Genomic DNA, 22,112 nt, shown 5'->3' on the forward strand with positions numbered 1-22,112 from the left:
CCCCCACATCTGATTAAAGGTAATATCCCTCGAGAATAAGAACTGTTAAATCATCTTAATTCTTCATCAGGAATTAGTCATAATACCCACTGACTGTGAACATTTAATTAATCTGATTTTTTCATCCGATGCAGTTGTCTTTGCCATGCTTTGCTAAGCCATTGACTGATCCGGTTTCACAGCACATTCTTATCTTCATCATACTGGTTGGAGTCCAGATTTTGTACATCTCACAGCATATCAATTGGTTGTTGCTCCTTCTTCTTAATTTGTCAGTCTTCTGTGTCAATAACAACATTAACAAAAGTAAAGCCCTCTTTGAGAAGGAGGTTGGACTGCATGACCTCCAGAAATCCTCCTAATCTAATTTTTTCTCTGATTCTCTGAGTTAAGACTAATGGGGCTCTAAACGCTATACAAACATCACTCACTAATTCATGCCCACATAAATATAATGCAGCTTTTCACTAATTAAATGCCAGCTGTATCTATGTAGATAAAAAGTGTTAGGTAACACAAAGCCACAGACTGACCTCTGAGTTACATACATGTATGGACCACAGACTTCCCCTGCAGACTCAATAAAGTCATAATGCAGTTATATCTGCAAGTATAGATGGATTTAAAAAATGTTAGTATGGTGAAAACTTAAAAATGCAACAAATAAGAATGACATTCATAGAGACTGGGAGGAATTTTAGAAGGGCATTCTGTCCAAGAAGAGAAGCACATCAGAAAAAAAGAAGATGAAATGAGAAAAAGAAAAAAAAAAATAAGGAAGAAGAAACAGGTCAGCTTTCAGATATTGCAAGAACTCACAGAAACTGTCAGCAAAGGAAAATACCTTTGTAAAGGGTCAGCTGAAGCCAAATTCAAATGTTTTAATATCTGGACAAATGTGATTCCTTGCTGGATTAAAATAACATTACCAGCAATACATACTGAAAAGGAGAGCTGCAGGATTAGCTGTAATTCACCTCTTCACACACCAACACTCAAAGTCTAGAAGGCAGAAGGCAACTGAAGAAGCAGAAGCAGAGGTGACTCTTTGCAGCCAGGTGGGCAAGAAGTGCTTCTGAACCAAAACCCCAGATTATTTCCTATTCAGCCCAAGTTTCGAAAGACGTGATAAAGGTGCAGAACTGCAGTGTAAATGACCTTGCATAAAACAAGAGGCTTCAAACTCTTGTCTGTAGCTGCTTAGCCATATTTATGGCAAGTAAAGGAAACTAGGGGTTTAATGTAGAGAACTGCAGAACAGATTAACACTGGATACAATAAGAAAACCTTACACTTCATAGAATAGAATGATCATCATCTTATACATATCTAAAAATGAAATGCTTTATACTAGCTATAGTTACATTCTTCAATCTACTACTTTTTCATCCATTCTCTAAAGATAATGGGGACATTATCTTTGTGTGTGGAAATGCCAGGCAATGTGATCTGGCCTTCTGCAGATGGTTTTGACTACCTCAGAAGAACTGTCTTTTGCAGAGTCAGGAGCAAGGCAAAACAGCTGAAGAACTGCACTGCAGATAACTCAAACCACAGGGAACTCTCTGAAGACCCCACAACAGTGCAATGCATGTATTATTTCCTGTATGTGGATATATTCAGGATGATAAACTACTCTGAAGGTACCTCCAAGTAAGCCAATATGGTGTTATATCTCCAAGTAATGTAGCGTTTCAGGACTTCTGAGGAAAGTAAGGTTATATATTAATCTCCTGATCAATTAATAATAACTGTATATTTCCAGAATGGGGAATTTAGTGTGTCTCCATTCTCCAATATACAAACTCATTATTAAAGACAATTTTGTAATAATAATAGCTCCTTGTCTCAGACATACAAATGATGAAGAGCTAATTTAGCCATTTGTTTCATTTGACATTATAAGTAAGCAGTAGACCAGCAGAAGCCACAGGGGACACAGCTATCAGCGCATTTTATTTTTTCCTTTTTTTACACCTCTCAAATTTGTAAACATGACTTAAAGCTTTTGTGATTTAGTTATCTTGATTCTTAATACTTACTAAAATACTGTAAGTGCTCTATTACAGGTTTATTGATACAACTTGCAGCTTTCAAGTTCTGTTTTTGCCTTCAGTCGCCCATATGAAAATATCAGATTAAGGCTTTTTTGTTTGTTTTGGACCACTTAAAAAAAATAAATAAATCAATGTGACCAGCACATTTAAAGGTGACATGTCAAAATGCTCTCACAGCATTGTTATCTAGAATTCGGCAACACAGAGCTCAACAGAAATCGCTACTTCCAATGCTATAAACACTCCATAACAAATTCAGATTTGTGAGTTGCTGTTATTTACCAATAAACAATTACGCTGCATTCACTGTAATTGTTAGCAGTCACGCATTTGATATTAGTATGAAATATCCTCAAGGAAGCAATTTTCCGTTAAACTGATGAATCACTGCCTTGAGGGCTGAATTTTGATCTGTGATGTGACATAAACTTAGCCTCCATGGGGAGACTTCAAGCACTGCTCTTTTGTGCAAATCTGCCTTCAAGGTAGGATTCTCTGCATTAAGAATTTCCTCATCTTTTTAGGACATTGACAACTACAGTTATCACTCTTGCCATTATTATTTCATAACTCTGTTTCACAAGTAGGAGGTAGCTTTGGGGCAGTCATATATTTCATTATCATGTATTTTTCTGTGCAGCCTTGAAAATGTACTCATCTGGGAGAAGGATAGACTTGTGCAAATTTGAATAAAGGAATATAAACCTGACACCTAGTTTTTTAACCAGAAAGAAAGAAAGAAAGAAAGGAAACTCTTGGTCCCTGTGGCAACAGATCATTATAATTTCAATAGGAAGCTCAAAGGGATGCCTTCTCTCCCTGTGGGCTGGACTCAAGCTTTCCTGTAATACCTTGAAATGGAGCAACCCAACATCTCTCTTTCAATGACACTTGGTGAAAGGCACATATTCCTCAGTGAAAAGTCCAAAACCTTTTGGTACTAAAGCAGCTAATATCAGTCAGGCACTCACTGTCAGTTCAAATGCTCGTTTTCCAAAGTATGGCATTCAAATCACACCGTTAGAAAAGGTAGTCCCAGATTCCAAATATGAAAGAAGAAAGTACGCAACAAAAACATTTGTGTATGCATTTTCCTAAAAGGCTTGGAAGTCAAGTTACCACAAAATTACTAGAAATAGGAATAGTAAGCACTATTATATAAACATGAAGAACAGCAGATGTAAGGCCGAAGAACATCAACCTATGGTTTGCCTGCTTACTCCTCCTCCCCATAAGCTACAGGGAAGATGCTTAGCGCTACATAATAATAAGATTTTGCCACATACTCACTATAACAAGAAGAGTATATTTTAATCATAAACATTATCTTTGTTATAGACTGCAGTGTGAGAGACACAGCACACCCAAAACACAATTATTTGGTTGCATAAAAAAGATAAAACATGAATCCACCTGTTTAAGTTGGTTCTTTTTTTTCCCAAATATATTAATTCCAATGGAAATTCTATACCTTTTGTATCAAAGTAAGTATATTCTATGATCAGAGAATCATAGAATAATTAATGTTGGAAAAGACCTCAAAGATCATCTCGTTCAACCACCACGCTACCACCAAAGTCACCCACTAAACCATGTCCCTAAGCACCATGTTCAACCTTTCCTTGAACACCCCCAGAGATGGTGGCTCCACCGCCTCCCCAGGCAACCCATATCAATGCCTGACCACTCTTTCTGAGAAGAAATGCCTCCTAATTTCCAACCTAAACCTCCCCTGGTGCAACTTGAGGTCATTCCCTCTAGTATATCCAGTATATACTAGGTATCTATAATTTCTAGAATATAACAAAAGAATAACATCTTGTAAATGAGGACAGCAATGCCTCCTGCATCCTCCTCTATATTCACAGGGTAGGTTTTTCTATTCAGTGTCACTTTTCAGCCCAGCAACTGACAGTCAGACTTGCAGAAACCCAGCACCACTCTTCTAGTCTCAATAAAAGTTTCTTTATAGCTGTTACCTCTGAGACTTGATCCCTGGACTGCCCAATCTGCCCTGCTCCAGCTCTAGACCTTTATGCCAATTGAGTGTCTTCAGGAGCCTCAAGGACTCCGTCTGGCCCAATCTGCAGCTCCTGGCACGCTGGCTTACAGAGGAGCTCCTTCTCTTCTGCTGCCCAACTAAAAAATATGTTACATACTGTTCTTGTTTGCTCATTAAATCAAATTACTCCACCTTTTTTCAGTGTATGTTATAAGGAGAAATGCCAGCAAATTCCTGAGTTCTGCTAGTAGCAGCTAAAAATTCTGGCCTTTTTGGTCTGAGCTCAGCAAGAATGAATGTGTGGGGATGTTTGAGTAAGGCAACTACTCAACTTGATGTGCTGAGAGGGTTTTCAGAAGACATTGTTTGCTATCTATTTTTCATTAAAAAATTGAAAAAATACACATAAAATGGTTAAAGTTTAGACTGAATAATCTCTATTCTCATTTGAACTATCTACATCCCAGGTGTATTGCTTCTGGCTGGGGTGGAGGTAATTTTCTTCAGAGCAGCCCCTATAGTGCTGTGTAGTGGATTTGTTGCTAAAATACTGCTGATAACACACCAAAGTTTTCACTTTCACTGAGCAGTGTTTGCAGAAGGTCAAAGCTCTCTCTCTTTCTTCTTCATGCTCCCCAATGAGTAGGCTGGGGCAGGCAGGTGGCTGGGAGGGGACAGAGCTGGGAGAGCTGACCCAAACTGACCCAAGAGATATCCCATATTGCATGACACTGTGCTCAACAACAAAAGCTCATGAAAGGAGGAGGAACATTCATGGTTATGGCATTTCCATGGCTATGGTGTCTTCCTCAGCAATCTTTATAGTGCTGAGGCTCTGCTTTCTAGGAGATGCCCATGGGATGTAGTCAATGTTTGTTTTTCTTTTACCTTGTTCTTTTACCTGTTTTTCTTTTACCTTTTTTTCCCTTTGCTTGTGTCATCAGTTTTGCTTTCCCTATTAGATTGTCATTATCATGATCCATGACTCTTCTCACCTTCCATTTCCTCCTCAACCCATAGCAAAAGTGAGCAAAAGACGGGTTCTCTGTGGGCATTTGGTTGTTAACCAGGGTCAACTCACCACACCAGGTACCTGAGTAGTGAACAACCATGCTGCACTTTACCATATCTAATCTAAATCAGTCCAAATTTAAAATTACTCCTGCTCATTAATACCAGACAACTACAAATCACCGGGTATCGAATCCAGAATAGGTTCAGAGTTGGTTTCAAGTAAACCTGGCAGTCTCACTATCTGATTCCTTTTTAATAAATTAATCATAAGTGCAAATCAGAGTTAATTTTGCATTACTGGATGCCATAAATCAGAAGAAAAGAAAAATATTTGTACAAGGGTATAAGGAAAGAGTCAATAAATTTCCAAAAACATTGACATGCCTCTAAATGACCAGTGCCTCTTCCACTGAAGAGGCAGATCAAGGTAAATTGTGTCTCTAGACAACAATTCTATTTTCTGCTTACTTCTGCCCAATATTGTCTTTGATTATAAATACACTTAATAAAATAAGCAAATAAATAAATAAAATAAATAAATAAATAAATAAATAAATGCTTGGGGACTTATAAGATGTGTACTTTCTCGAGCTAGTAGAGTGAAGAATCCTGATAGCTTTTTGTTTTCATGTCTCAGCTCTCCATTTTAAAATGTAGATATTTGTTGGATGGAAGGAGAACAAGTTACAGCTGAACTGCATTTCCCAATAATGATTAGGGTTTTCTAAAAAGATACTTAGAAAGAAGAAGAAAAAAGATTATTGCAATCACTTTCTATGTTTTCGGTGTGATGCATTCCACTTTATACATGTATGGCCAAAACTGCGGTATGTGAAATGCACCAGAAATTTTTGGAGATTATTCATTCAAACATAATCATCCTTTCCTAGTTTTACAGTAGTTGATGTGGATATATCTTTTTTTTTTTTTTTTTTCCCCATCATTACTATTTGGAAGGACTTGATAGCTGTGTTTATGCTGCAGTTGTAATCTCAAGGAGAGCTAATGTTTCAAACGTTATTCAAAAATAAGGTGTCACTAGTGTACAAATGCTGTCTAAACCATAAGGCAAAGTCAGCATACCATTTTTAAAGGATTTTTCCTGCATTACATAAAGTAGCAAAAAAAAATGTTTTTCATATTTAAAACAGCCATAGACACGCTCCTGTTTACTCCAGAACCCACACATTGGCCTTAATTACAGAGTTAATTCACATTTTGTGCACATACTTATGCTCCAAAGAGAACTGTAATTTCAGGGCTTTTGTGTTAATTCTATAACATAAAAATAAAAAGTGCTACTGCTTACTAATACATGATCAATGCACAAGGAATACTGCTGTTAATCATAACTGCAATCTAACATAGGACTGTACTAAAGAAATCTCTAATAAATCAATGGTGCTAAGTAGGGACACAGCTCTTGCCAGGAGATACATCTGTCAGCTCTCAGTGAAAGCCTAATGAGTAAGACCTAGGTGCAGTAAACATCCAATGAGGCATGACTGCTTTAATGTTAAAGAAACATTTGTTTGTATATTTGTAATACTTAGTTCTTTCAGTTAAATCACTGGGGGAGGGGTGGGCGGGGGGGGAGGGAAGGAAGGAAGGAAGGAAGAAAGAAAAAAAAATCTGCTTTTCCTTAGGTTGTTTTTTCTTGTACAGGAAGGCGTTTATAAAAATATGACAAGAAAATTCACTAACAAGGTAGGAAAGGAACAAGATGCAAAGAGGAGATCTTTCATCAAGGAAGGATGAAAATTAAGCAACTGAGCATTTCAATGCATAGTGGCTAGGTGAACAAATGAAAACAGGCAAATTCGATTTAGATAGGTTCTACAAAGAAAATACAAAATCACTCATAATAAAATAGTGACCAGTATGAAAAAGAGGAGAGGAGTAGACAGTGAAGTAAAGATAAATATAACTAGGGCGGAGCACAAAGGACAAGAAGGGAAAATAGGAGGAACAGGCAAAGCAATATTAAAATTTACGGAGAAGAGCATCCTAATGTGGATTGGACTCAGTTGTCCAATACATGCACCGCATCACTTGTACAGAGTTGGATGACACAAGTAGTTGACACCTGCAAATTAAAGTGCATGACACAGACTGCAATATATCAAACTGAAAGGGTTCTGGGGAATAGGACAGTGAGTGAAAACCTGAGAGGCCTATATTAAATTACAATTTTTGCCTTTATTTTCCAATGTGATATGAAAAATGGGAATATAATACCTCTTACCTTGTTGTGAGGATAAAACCCATTAATTATCATGAAGTGCTCACATATTACAGCACTGTGGGGGAAATGAGCAAGTAGAATCTAATTGCTGCTGTATGATAAAGAGCACAAAGGTATATTACTGATTGATGTACTAAGAGATTACAAATTGATTGTTTTATCTGAGAGTCTGAGAAATCCAAAGGCCAAAAATGATTGGTCTTCACATGCTTATTTTTCTTTAAAGTCCAAGCAAATGCAGTCATTAGGTTCAAAAAGGCTCGTCTCAACTTCAGGTGAAAAATGAGAGAGAGGATCTTCTGAACGTGGTTCATAAACAAGAAGAAAGGAAGCAAAATGCACTGAAGAACGTTAACAATTCAAGTTAGAGGATTGTTCTTCTGGTAAAGCTATGATTTTAAAGGAGACAAATGAAGGCTAGAAGGCACGACCTGCAAGATGAATTTCTTCAGCATCAAAGAGTTAAGATTTAAAAGGCTCTATTACAGTAACCTGGTCAAAAGAGAGAAACACACGTCTAGAAGCGATTCAGCTGACCTTTAGGTGGTGGACGCCTAACTCAAAATAAACCAAATAAAGGTAAACACAGTGACTAGCTTAAGCTTAGATATATAATCCTAACAAATAAATTGTTGCTACTAGTTATTTCTACTTTTCCTTACAGAAAAAGATACTATCATGTCTTGTGATTAAATAAAGGCTCACAGCATAAAAGAACAGAAAGTATGAATTTATTAGATACTAAAAAATGGATGGCAGCAGCGGTTTTACTAGCCAGTATTTCAGAGGAGACTCCAGTAAAATCTCTGTCTCTAAAAAAACGTGCCACCTACGTTGCCTCACCCATTTCAGAAACATTCATTAAAAAGTTTCCTTAATAAAAGATCTAGTACTATTTAAGAGAAAGTATACATAAGGTAATATATGTATAGACTTTCAGGGCTAGTAGGGCTTGTTAGTACCCTCAGAGCTCCAACACAGTGCTACTTAATCATCCTGTTGACAGTTTAGCCCAGATGGAAGCTGTTAGAGACCCTGCTGTGGGTTTACCATTAGCTACAGGAGGACTAATCTTCCCCTCCCCTCTCTTTATTTGGCTGATGGAGGTGGGCTACTCTAAAGGGCAATCTAGAGCAAAGGCATCATTTTATGTGCTGTATACCAGTTCTGTTGACTACAGCCTAAAGAGATTGGTTTTCTAGGATGAAATCAGTCTTTATGAATATCTTCCTTACTCACAAGTGCCCAACAGCCTATCCATTTTAAGCTATATTAGTGGGACATTTTATTTTCTTGTCATCAGAACGATAGGGAACTGAATGTTCAGAGCTGTTGATCTAGCTCTTTTTTTATATGGGGGACTGGAAGGGTTTTACAAGAATTGGCACCAATTTTCAATAAAACTTGCTGGATTCTGAAGAAACTAGAAATAGAACTCCAATGTCCACAGAAAAATCTATGGCAAATGTATCAATAAAACTGAGAACTTTTTTAAGGGACTGCAGGCACATAGCAAGTGCACCGATATTAAATCTTGTTGCATACGAAATAAGAAATTGTCGTTAATGCTATTAACCAAAAAATAGTGTGGAAATATATGTAAAGCCTTAAAAATCATGCAGAAAGAAAGTAACATGTCTTTGAAACCAGACCTATCGGATTATACAAAATCCAACAGAATCCTACTGTAGTAAGATTAATCAATTAAAGTAAACCAGAGTAAATGTGTTTCACCCATTAAAGACAAGTTCCTCTTTAGGAATGAGGACCAAAAAAGTGAAAAGAGACACTACAGGTTTCCACGAAAAAGAAAAAAAAAGAAATAAAAAAGTGGTCCAAGTCAGCTCTAACGCAGGAGCGAAACTAAAATCAAGGTTTAAGTTCAATCACTTATCCCTGTGAGCATAATCCTCTCTTTCTGTGAAACTAAGTTTTAAAAGTTTTTTTCTGCCTTCCGATGTACTTGCATTTTTCTCTGTAGAAGATGTTTTTGACAAACCAACAAAAGCTATGAAAGCAGTGTTGTGTAATCACACAATTTTATTTTAAAGTCATGGAAGATAAGAAGTTTGAAGAAAAGGACCTGAAAATAGAAGCCAAGTTGTTGTTCAGTCAAGAACAGGGAAGAATGTTAACATACAGGTTAGACTCAGATGCAGCCTGTTTTCTAAGCAAAAACTCAGTAATAGATTAGTGACCATCTCATTCGTATTCCTTCTCCTTTGAAATTATATTATTCATCACAGCAATAGCCCAGATACAAATACACCTAATTTAACTCTCAAAGTGTTATATCAGAAAGTACTTAGGTGGTTATTACCACCTTAATGAGATGCAAATCATCAGTAAGCAAACCTTCATTCTACTTGCAAGGAAATGCCACAACTAAAATACAAAAAAAAAAAAAAAAAAAATAAATAAATAAAATAAAAACTGTTCTTGGATTTTCCTATTCTTCAATTACATGGTCAGCCTCAACTTTACTTTACTTTAAAGATTGTTTAGGAGGTGCATGGTAATGTTTACTGAAATATTTATTGGGCCTTTTAAAGAGATCCACATGTGTGAAATGTTCTTTTTCTATAACATAGATAAGATTTTTTTTTTTTAAGAATTGACATCTATATTGCAGCTTAAGGAGGATAACTTTTAGCATCATTAAAAAATGTTTATTAAACAGCAAGGAAAAGAATTACAGTATGTTTTTTCTGGAATTAATAAGTCTGGCGCTCAACAGAAACGCTGAACCAACAAGTTATTAGTTATTATATACGCACCTCATTTTCATGGAGTAATTAGAACTTGTAATTAGATAACATTAGAAGCTTTTTAATAGTATCTACCTAAGTCACAACATGTTTTCAGTGCAGCCAAAAAACATCTGATCAGAAAGCCAATAAAGCTTAAATGGTACAGTACTACTTGTTTATTGACAGGTTGGCCTTGACTAACAAGGAACTATTTTTAACTCAACAGTAACAAGTATTATGATCTTCATTCCAAGAATTTAAAAAAAATAATAAAATAAAATAAAATAAAATAAAATAAAATAAAATAAAATAAAATAAAATAAAATAAAATAAAATAATAAAACAAAACACACAGAAATATAAACAAGCCTTCGGGTGGAATAAAATTGTGTTTCTCTGGGGAAATAAAAGGTCTGGAACAAAGTCAATGAAAATGAGTAAAATCTAGAGGAGTGTTCCCTTCCTGCTTTGCCTAACAAATTTGAATTCATATCGTAGAAGCAGTCTCCTCAAGACTTTTCCCAATACCATTTGCATCACAGCAGACATAGCAGGCTCTTTTACTTCATACCATAACACACCATTGTTATACTATAAAGTACATTTACACTCAAAAGTTAATATTTAAGCTTTGTAAATTAAATCCTATTTCAGAAGTGATTTGCACCTCAAATCCCAGTGAATTCAATCATAAGAAACATCTTTTAAATCTTTCAGATTAAGGCTCGTTTTATCGAATTTTACTTAAAGCATGCACATTTAAAAACCTGGGACAATTGATTTGTTTGTGGTATCTGAATTCCAGTACTCATAATTCTGTGTAAGCATATCAAATAGTTTTTCTTGACATGATATATGCACCTTCTTTAATTGCCTTACAGCAGAAGCATCAATTACAATAGCGATGCCATCAATCTCTAAAGAATACTTGATTAAAAAGTGCAAATGAAGCATGCTGGCACTTCTGCTTAATACATTTACAACATCTTTTCTATGGTTTTATACATTAAATCTATGATGAAGATGAGCAGTTGTATTATCTCAAGTGAAGGTGAAGATGATTTGCCTTCTCCCAGGAAGACATCAAGGTTTTTAATAGTTAAAGCCAGATAGAAAACTTCAAACCACTTAAAGTAAGAGTTTTAGTAGACATTGAAATAGCATACATTTTCTCTAAAACTTGAGACTGGATTTTCAATTGTTCCCAATCTTATTTCACTCATATGAGTGATCACAAAATGCATGAAATTTGTTATTCATTAGCATTTTACATCTGCTTTCATCTCACATGAAGAATAATTCTTATAGAGAATACAGAACAAGATAATATGAATTTGGAATAGAGGGTCAGAAAATGGTTCCCTTAGAGTAAAGTAAATTATTTACATTTATCATTTTGATTCTATCATCCTATAATTAGGATTATATTACATTTCAAAAGGTGAATGATTCTGCTGTCAGAACCTTTTTTTTCTTCCAATTCTCAGAATACTGTATGATGGAAGTGAGACCTTTATAACTGAAACATAAAATATTATTTGTCTCTCAAGGAAATTTTAAAGACGCTTTTAAGTTTCTTGGTTTCTTACTGCTGCAATATATCTATATGTTGATTTTCATGTTTTATTAATCTTTTAAATCCCTTAATTTTCTGAGATTATAGGCAGTGAAAAAAAGAAACATACTACTTACATCATTCTGATCATCTTTTGCATTGTAATAGATTATATCATTATTCTGTAAAAGAAGAAAAGGAAAAGTAAATCTATTAGTTTAGAAAGAAGTGCATTAAATTCACTAGAAATATTTTGCACTAAACTATACTTTAAGCTAAACTTGCAATTCTTTATGGATTCTCTTTGAAACATAACAGAATCAGACTTTGAATTTACCATTCATATGTTTAACTTCATTCATTTGATATTTCTTCCCTTAGAAGTTACATGAGTCATACAAACAGCTAGAAAAGTACACATGGTGTTGGAAAAGTCCAGAGCTTATAAAAGACTACTGTCAACTGTTTCATTTACAGACATATAAAGATTTCACTATACAATTAGGTGGTTTACGCACAAAAAAAAGTCTAGCAGGCAACAGATTCAACACATGGGTATTGCTGAGTGGGTTAAGTATTTGTTGCACACCTTTTTATTGTTTTGTTCACCCCCCAAAGCACAATAAAATTTTGGGAAAACATATCACAGAGGAGTCTGTAGTGTACAATAGAACATAGAAAACACAGTACCATATAATTCAAACAAATTTATTACCAAATCAGTAAGATTATTATCAAGTAAAGCAGCAAATCTATTCAGCATATATACTGAAGTTCAAAAATTCTGGTATTTCCTATGTTTTTGTTTTCCCTTGAAATATTTCTAAACCATTTAAAAACCTTAAAGATTTATGTTCACTGTAATAGTTTTCCAATAAATATAAGTGCTATAGTATGCCCTATAGTTTTTGTTATACTTTTTTGAATGAAAGCAATTGTCATGTTCATTTTTTTATGAAAGATATATGTGTAATTTTTATTTTTTTTAAGACCTATTAATTGTAAATAAAGCAGCAGCATCTACCTTCCTTCATGCCAAGCAGCTTGTTTAAAATAGGCAATGGATGGTAATCTCTGAAAATAGCCTTAATTTATATTTTCAGTTCTGTTGGTTATAAGCAATACTTTTAGACTGTTTGTATGTAATCAAAAAGTTCACCACAAATTTCCATTTTCTTGTATAAATACCAACAGGAAACATGATTTCAGTAATCATTTTTCAAGTGGGCAAGCCCAGGATAATTATTACTTGCACTAAAAAGTTTTGTGGCACGCAATTTAATGCATTTCACCTTTATAAATGATTTTTCTTCTCACTTCATAACTAATGACATCGTTCATTCTCCTTTGTGACGTTTTTGACATGCAAACATGAAATATATCACAGATGAGCTAAATGCCAATACCAGGTGAATGCTGTTAAAATAAACTTATCCTCTTTCCTATTCTCTATAAGACAATGGGTTTCGTATCAGTATCTGGGTAACTAAGCCAGAAGTTATAATGTGTTACAGACATAGGATGAAATTCTTTCCACTGTTTGTCATGACCTGTAATCATCACCACTTGTTACTTGATTGTCATGAAAAGCTTGTGCAAGCCTTCAGGTAAGTAGAAAGAGGCAGAAGATTCAATTTCCTTGGAATCCTCTTTACTTTATACATGGTTGTATAAAACAACAACAACTCTATAATACTAGTATCTGTTCAAAAATCTGTATGATTAATTTCACAAAATAAATAAATAAATAAAAATTAAACTGCTGAAGAACCAATCCTGAGCAGTGTGTTTTGATCACACAACGATCTGTTAAATTAAAAATAATAATAATAATAAAGATCTTTCAGTGTTTCAATTCAGAAGGCAAAGAAAAATGCATATTCCTCTCACCATGCCTCCTTATGTCATTATAGCCGTTCTGCAAGTATTTCCCTATAAAATTTTGTTCACGAAAGTATTATTCAATAAAAAGTATTACAGACATATTTATCTGGGTATTATATATATTAGTGCTTGCACTTTAAAAAGGAACATTTTCCTATAAGCACAATTCTATTAGGTTCTCTCATGTACTTACAATGAAGACAGCAATTTACTTCCCCACTCCATTCCCATTTCTCATGTTCACAGTACACATTCTCATAGAATCACTTAATGCATAGGATTTTTAACATTGTGAACAATCATGTTTACCTACTTAGATATTTAGATAGATAGTAGATAGTAGATAGTAGAATTCTCTACTGTCACAGTTATATTCCGTCTTTTATATTTTTATGTGTTTACTTTGATTTAAGGTGGCATGGCATTGCTATCTACTTCAATTGGACTAAACAAAAATTTTAAAATATCTATGAAAAATTTGTGCTTCAGATGCATGATATATTTACAAGTTAATTAAAATACCCCCTATTATGATTAGATACTTTGTTACACTACACATCTTGTAGTTCATTGTCCTGCAAGAAGATATTACATACACAATGCATAAACTTAAACTGTCATTGGTCATATCTCACTGCTTTTACTACAGAAAACAAAACACACAGCACTACAACACCCTGAGTGCCGTACAGTTCACAAATTAGATTCATGGATCAATTATACCATTAGCGGACAAGTTTTCATAACTTAAGCACTTAAGGATGGCAAGAACAAATTGCTCTGTTGCTGGTTCTCAAAGAAGTAGTTTAGTTATTTATTAATTCCTTGACACATATAATTTGAATTTTCCTGTTATTAAACACTTCGGCACCACTCTGCCATCAGGTAATACTGCACACTTTTTCAACAAGCCTACAACAGAATGTAAATATCCTAGGTTAGTTTTGTTGTTGCTGTTGTTTTCCCCTTTATGTCATATTTCCTAACGCTGTGAGAAAGGTGTAAATACTCACTATTGCTTCTGTTCATGAAAGAAGAAATTTAGCAATACAGTCCTGAAGCTCAGTTTTTGGAAGAATGACTTTGGAAGAGCTTTTAGAAGAGTAACTTAGATTATATTGTAAATATATAGTATTGCAAAATTATCAGTGCACATTTAAAAATACAAAACTAAGGATGAATTCAATCATTTTAATTGTTTTAAAACAACATTTTCCCCATAATCTCTAGGTATTTAATACAGAATGTGCTAAAGCAACCCAAACCAGACAGTGTATAAAAACACCTTGGTATTGCAGTTAACCTGCTAGTATAGTGATACCTACGAGGATTTTTCTGTTCTGCAGGTAAGACATAAAAAGCAAGAAAAATCAAACCATGTATCAAACATATTTCTGACTTCCTTCAGACTGATGTTATGCAATGTATAGGCTTTTTTTGGATGCATAAATACAAGTACTGCTTAGAGGTGGACACAGCTTTGTAAATGAACAATGCAAAAGCAGATGCTAGCATCTGCATGCAGTCAGTTAGTTACAGCTCAGCACTAAGCCCAACTATTTCTAAAGATTGTTTATTTGGTTGCAGCTTCATTAGTCTTTCTCCTTCAAGGAGAATGATGTGCAGTCTTTTCACTTTTGACTATTTATTTTTAACTTATGTGCTGAAAATTACACATACAAATTTGGAGAACATTTTAAAATTACAATTTAGTCTCAAATACTTTGAAAAGACACAGAACACCAGGGAAAAAAATAGGAGTCTTAATGTTGAGTATGCAGCAATAAAAATACCAATAATACTGTTGTATTTTCTCTTCTATAGACACACGGATCAGCTGAACACTTGGAGGATGAAATTAGTATAAATGCCAATGTTAAAAAATATTTCCTTAAGTGCTGGTAAAATCCATTTGCTTTAACACTTTCTTGTATCCCCTTGCATAAAGCTGTGTAAAAACAATAAAGCTCACTCTAATACCTTTAGGATAATTAAGATTTAAAACCAGTCTAATAAATCCTCAACAAATAATCTATCTAGTTTTAGTTTAATCCCTTATATAGTCTGACATGCAGCTTAAGGCACAATTAGACTCTTCAGAAAAGAAAGCTCATGTAGACTACCACAAATAAAAAAAGTACTTTTGTTTCCAAATGGAGTAATGTTACAGAATAAAACCCTACAAACGGGGGAAAAAAGAAAGAATGGTGACTACTACAACTTCTAATTACAGCTTCATAATTTTACATAAGATAAAAAGGCACATGAAAAACAAAGAAGTTACCAGCTAATAACTTTTTTTTTTCCTTCTGTTTCTATGAACAAGAATATCAACTTACCTCCCGTCTTAACAGTGAGCATGAAATCCAGCAAAATAGCAAATTATTAACAACTACTGTGTCTGAAAATTGGTTGTAAGAAATGGGTTGGAAATTGTATTTAAAACAGGACTTATAAACAAGATCTTAAAAAAAAATCAAACTACTTTTTAATAAAGATTTGACAAACGTAAAACAGCTCAACAATGTCCCAGTTCTCCTATATAATATTTCTCCCTACCACTCATAATTTTGGCAAATGACTCACTTGGGTTAGACATTTTTCCCAGAAATGTCATTTGATTTAAGAACAAGTTTCTCACAATATTAAATTCCACACAATAATTAAAAACTTCCAGGTCTGCACTGTAATTTATGATAAGCCTTTTCCATCTGGATTTGTGTAAATGGCTTTTCTCAAGATTCTACTGGGACTAATAATTGGAATAAGGAAATGAAGGTGAAGATTACAGGAGATAACAAAACGAAGGATTAAAGGTGCTGCATGCTCTTTGTCATAGAATACTCCTTATTTTTAAAGATGAGAAGATCAATTAATTCAGCATTTATTTGCTTTTTTCCTTCACTGAGATTACCAGTCTGGGAACCTTCCAATTTATAGACAGTCTACATGAGATGGACACATTCTGTCCATCCAAGGATGCATCAGAACAATTGAGGTATTTATTAATAATCTGTATGCTAGATTGAGTGTGATTAAAACATACAACCTTAACATAAAGGGATAAATTATCAGGTAAAAGTGATCTACAAACACAGATTATAAATAAAATATATAATGTAATATACAGTACAAAAAAAAATGCACTTACAAGTCCTTGACACCAATTCTGAAGGACTTTAATCCAAGGTGAGACCCAAACATTATAGGGTGGACAGTGAAAAGAGCTTAGGCACCTCATTTAAATGCTGTGATCATGAATAAATTAATTGATGTCTAAGCTTGGAAGAATCTAAAATTCTGGAAGTACCTGAGTTTTCACCCTTACTATTCTCTAGATGCTTTACTATTCTGTTTCCGTACAGACCTTTGAAGAACCACAGGCTTTGCACCTCTGCAAAGTTTGCAGAGGTGCCCTACCAATAACAGAAACCATAAACTGAACCCTCTCACCCCTGCAACTTGAGACAATTGAATCACAATGGTGTAGTGAAAGCTATTTTCCAAGTCTGGTGATTGTGCTCCACAGAAAATGCAAGAGCACCAATTGCTTTCATGGTTTTAGGTTCCTCATTTAGGTTCCACTGGTTCCCTCTAGGTTCCATTGGGAAGTAGAAGCTGGATGCTGGATTTTTCATTTTTATTGCATCATACTGATAATATGCAAGACCTCAGTTTGATTTCTTTTTCCTCTGGAATATATTTAAATCAAACTTTCCCATCTCCTATCAAATATATTGAATCAGGTAAGCAAAAGGAATGGACTCCATCTCAATTCTCACCTTCTCTTCCCTTCTCCTGGCCATGTGAACTGTATAGTTATAAGGCTTGTGGACTAAAATTCTTTCTTATTTAGAAAAATTACATTATTTTTTGCATAATAATGCAATAATATTGCATTATTTTCAGCTCTGAATTCTTAGTGAATTAGAAGATACCATATCACAAAGCCAATATTTGTTTTCTCACAATAATTACCAATACATTTTGTGAAATACATTTAATGTAAATGGTTCAACTAAACTTCAAAAACTTACAGTGTGAAGATGAAACTGTACTTATACAGTGAAGATAAAACCAAAACAGAATATTTTGTGAATACAGTAAGACGGAATGTATTTAAGAAATGCAAAATATATTTGAATAGTTTTCCTGCAGATATTGGACTGTAGTTGAGAGATGTTATTTTGCCAGATCATTATATTTTTACTGCCATACGGCTGGGAAAATATTAACATACTTCTACCAGTAAATACTTGTTACAAATAGATCATATTTTATGTTATTACAGTTTTTGATACTTACAGGTCACAGGAGCATGCCTTGCCCAGATCAAGAACTGAGTAACCGAGTACAGTGAGAGACACAGCCAACAGCACAAGGCAAATGGGCTGCGTGTGGTGAGCCATGACACACGTGGCAGCACAGACAAGGGCAGTAACGAGCCTTAGTACAGGCTATGCATCAGTGGACGACACGAGAACACAAGAAATGCTCGTGAACTACAATAACAGACCAATTTGACTGGCAGCCCGTGACAATGCCTGTCTGTAGAGCAACCAGTAATAGAGACCATATGGAAACATTGCCAAGCTGATGTCTGACACACAGGGAAAGCCAAGCACTGAAGTGGAACCAGCTCTCCTTCGGTACTGAGCCAATTCCTAGAGCAAGTACCCTGCATATGTATTACCCAGCCTGCCCTTGAACACCTCCAGTGACGGGGGTGCCCACAGCTTCTTTGGGCAGCCTGTTCTAGGGCCTCACCACCCTCACAGTGAAGAATTTCCTCCTAATGTCTTTGCAGCTGTTATCCTGTGTTCCTTTTTTCACTGTGACATTGTATGTTGATTTTAAACATGCTTGATGTAATTTGTCTTGTACAAGTTATAATCAGTAAAGCTGAGTAAGAAGTTGGTTTATATACAGCATGTTTGCACACAGACTCATATATTCATAGTCATGCATATCAAGTTGTGTGCAAAACCTCAAAAAGCAGCATAAAATGCACTAAAATGACTACTCCTGTCTTCATATCTGTATAATTTATTACATAAACTCTGCCAGTAAAGAATAACAAAAACTTTTCCATGTTAAACAAAACTCCTCAATCTTTAGATATTTTTCACCATAACAATTTTTATATAACTGTCATTGGACTACTCAAGCTGTCGGGATGATACATTCTGAAAACATTAAGAATTTGTTTTAAATACTAACTTCAATTTGGCTTTAGAATTAAAAGACAAAATTGGTTGAATGTGTCAGGTTAAATGGAATACCACCCTTAATCGATGAGAAAATGTTGGAAAAACAAGCACCTGAATCAGACTCTATACAGATCAGACTCTATACAGACTCTATACAGGGTCTGATAAGGCAACACACTAAATGAATAATTTCTGCATAATGTCATCCTAGAACTCAATGGCCTGCAATCAGAAAACAGGTCTGCTGGACATGAAGGTAACTGGCAGTATAACATTAGTAAGGATAGGTTTATCTTTATGAATTAATTGTTTCTAACTTTGGCGATTTTCATATTTTTTAGCGCAACTAGTGGACTAAACTGGCCAAGCATATCAACCAGTGGCTTGTTTTTTCATTTTGAAACATCAAAGGACAAATACTTCATGAATATTTAATGACTGAAGATTCAATGACATAAAACCATATTGCTACTACCCTCAGACATTATCTCACAGAGATTATCTCACAGAATGGCTGTTGCTTTAGTTAGTCAAACTGAAAACACCTCTTCAAGGAGATTTTCATATACAGCAAAGCCATGAGCATTATTATGCAAACATATTTCCAAACATTAACCACTGTACAGTTCCAATTCAGCACATCACATGGATTGTATATGGGGGAAAATGCCAAAACCACATAATTTTACAGTTATATCCTTTCAGAATTGTTACAACACTCCTACAACAAAAGACTTTTTTTTCTTCCTATATTTAAAAAGAAATTCAAATATATTTTACTTTTCTATTAATCACCTTCTTTTGGTGCCAGATTTGGTGAGTGAGAACTTTTATGTATCCACAAAATGGAAAAACTAACTCTGTAGATGATACATAGTGGCAGTATCTTCAAGACTTCCACCACTAATTCAAATTGTAGACTTTCCTTTTCTTAAGAAAACAATTTTTACAGAGTACTTTTCTCCTTCCAATAAATACTGGACATGATAATATAGATTTACTTCTACCTAAAACTACCAAATTTCCTGTCCCCAGCTGTCTATGCAACCTCGTACCTGCTGTTACTGCTCATTTTCATATTGAACTGAAACCCTTACGCAGCAGATACTGACAGCAGCAGGCTACTGAAAAGAGCTGTAGCTTAATTACACTTACATAGCTTAGACAATGAAGTAAACATTTCCATAAAGAACTGTTTTACTTACTTCTTCAGAGAACAGTAAGTTTAGTAAGCACCACAAGTCTATAAAATATTGGGGAGAATAGCATGGGCATCACTTGGCAGCAGGACACTTCCAAGTTTCATAGGTATTTATTTCTATTTGTTTATTTATGCATTTTCAGCAGATCAAAGTGAGGAAATTTACCTGTATTCTGAAAATTGAATTTCCCTCATAGACTTTAATTGGAGAGGTGAAACAGAGCAAGAGGCTTAGTACTGGGAAAGTCAGTTGTTTTCCTAGCAACGATCTGTTCGTGTTGGTTTTTACTTAAGTAAAAAGCAACAATTAATTGTAGGAACAAAAGCATTATTTGCTTACTTTCATCATATGTGTACTCAATAGCCAAGCTACCAGTCAGGAAGGCCACATCTAAGGTAAGATTTTAAGAAAAAAATATTAAAAATCCTTGGAATGGATAGTTATTTCCACCTCCAAAAGGAAGTATTCAGTAAAACAGCTCTATGTGACAAAAATAAGGTGACAGACATTAATAAAGCTTCAGTTCTTCAAAGAAGCAGTGGCAGGATTCCCTGATGTCAATCATATTAACCAGTAGAGCAGGGCAAGAGGCTCTTGCTCTTTTATCATCAACATTATTTTAAGAATTTATTATGTTATTTTCTAATCATGCAACCAATTGAAAACAGTGTTGACGTGGCTTAAATCCTCTTCACTGAATTTTTAGAATAGTTGTTCCAGATATTTATTTATTTATATATTTTTTTTGGAAGAAAAGTAGGATATTGAGGCAGCATGGCAACTACAATCAACTTTTTCACACAATTCTCTTCAGTCCATGTCCAAGGACTTTTTCAAACATTTTACTTCAATCTGAACTTAAATTCACTGAAGTTAATAGAACACCCTCTAGAACAGGTTCAGTACGAACATATTTTTCATTATATATTAATGGGAAGTTATGAATAATGCTACTGTACTCTCAACCTTCAAAAAATCCACTCCTCTTTGGGAAGAAAGATTCATAATATCCCTTTGAACTACCCTGGTAGACGAGTAACAAAAGTTAACAATTTAGAATATCACTTTCTCCCTCTCCTTCTACCAGTCAAACCTTCCTCAATATCCTTACTATTTCCCCAAAGAATGACAAAAGAAATAGAATTTTATGTACATGCATGTGTACATAACAAAGTTCAGCAGCTACTTTGTTTAAAAGAACTGGTTACATATATAATAAAGACATACAAATAACTATCTTGCATTTTTCACTCCATTCCTGTAAGTCAAAAGCAGGATGGCTAGACATGATTGTACGAGACAAAAATCTTTCAAATATATTTTAGTTTTTGGTAAATATATTCTTCCAAAATGTTCAGGAAACTTCTAATTTTCTCATCATAGTAACTTCCCCAAAAGCATAAACAACTGAGAATGACTTCTTTTTATAATGCAAAATGCAATTGATTACAAAGAAGATTTCCAGGTGGGAAAATGAAATGAATTTGTTAGCAGCTAATTAACCTCTGTATCACACTATCCAATCTGTTTAATTAAAACAGCAAAGTATGTTTATTTTAATTTATTCACCATTACTTTCTTTAGTTGATGAAAGAACATACTAATAAAAAAAAAAGTAGAAATTGTCAAAACTGATTGTAGATTTTATCTAGATTGTAAATACTGGGACCAGTACAGTACAGGAGCCTACTTAAACAATTTTTTTGGACATCAGCTTTGCAGGACATTGGCATTGGTGTTCTGAATTCATACTTAAGTATGCACTACAAAGGAATGAACTAGGCTACACTATTTACATTTCTTGCTCTAAAATACAGAAAGTACAGAAAATACAGACAATAAGCCAGCTCTCCAATGCCAGCAAATCTGCAAAAGAACCTTAGAGGAAATGATATATTTTATCTATACGTATTATATACTTATATATATAGTATATAATATTTACATATTATGTATTTTATCTATACATATATATGTGTGCGTATGTATTATGTATTACTATTTTATATACATACATATATGTTTTTTAAACCATGCACTGGGCAAACTTGAAGACATGAGATTTTGAAATGAGTTTAATAGCTTCTCTTTTTATCTTATCATAAAGAAATAGTATATGGCAAGGAATGTATTACACAAAGTCATTAGGATTAAATTATTAAATTCCAAGCAAAACCACACATAACATTAATC

General features: G+C 34.3%; 1 protein-coding gene across 1 annotated transcript in view; it reads right to left on the minus strand.

Annotated features, from left to right (window-relative positions):
* Positions 1 to 22,112, minus strand: part of CACNA2D1 (calcium voltage-gated channel auxiliary subunit alpha2delta 1) — a 408,933-nt gene that overhangs the window by 176,614 nt on the left and 210,207 nt on the right. Inside the window, exon 5 of the mRNA XM_084305950.1 lies at positions 11,761 to 11,805. Within this exon, the coding sequence (XP_084162076.1) occupies positions 11,761 to 11,805 (45 nt within the window). The remainder of the gene's footprint in view (positions 1 to 11,760; positions 11,806 to 22,112) is intronic.

The sequence above is a fragment of the Netta rufina genome (genome assembly GCF_964035555.1).
Source record: "Netta rufina genome assembly, chromosome: 1".
NCBI lineage: Eukaryota > Metazoa > Chordata > Aves > Anseriformes > Anatidae > Netta > Netta rufina.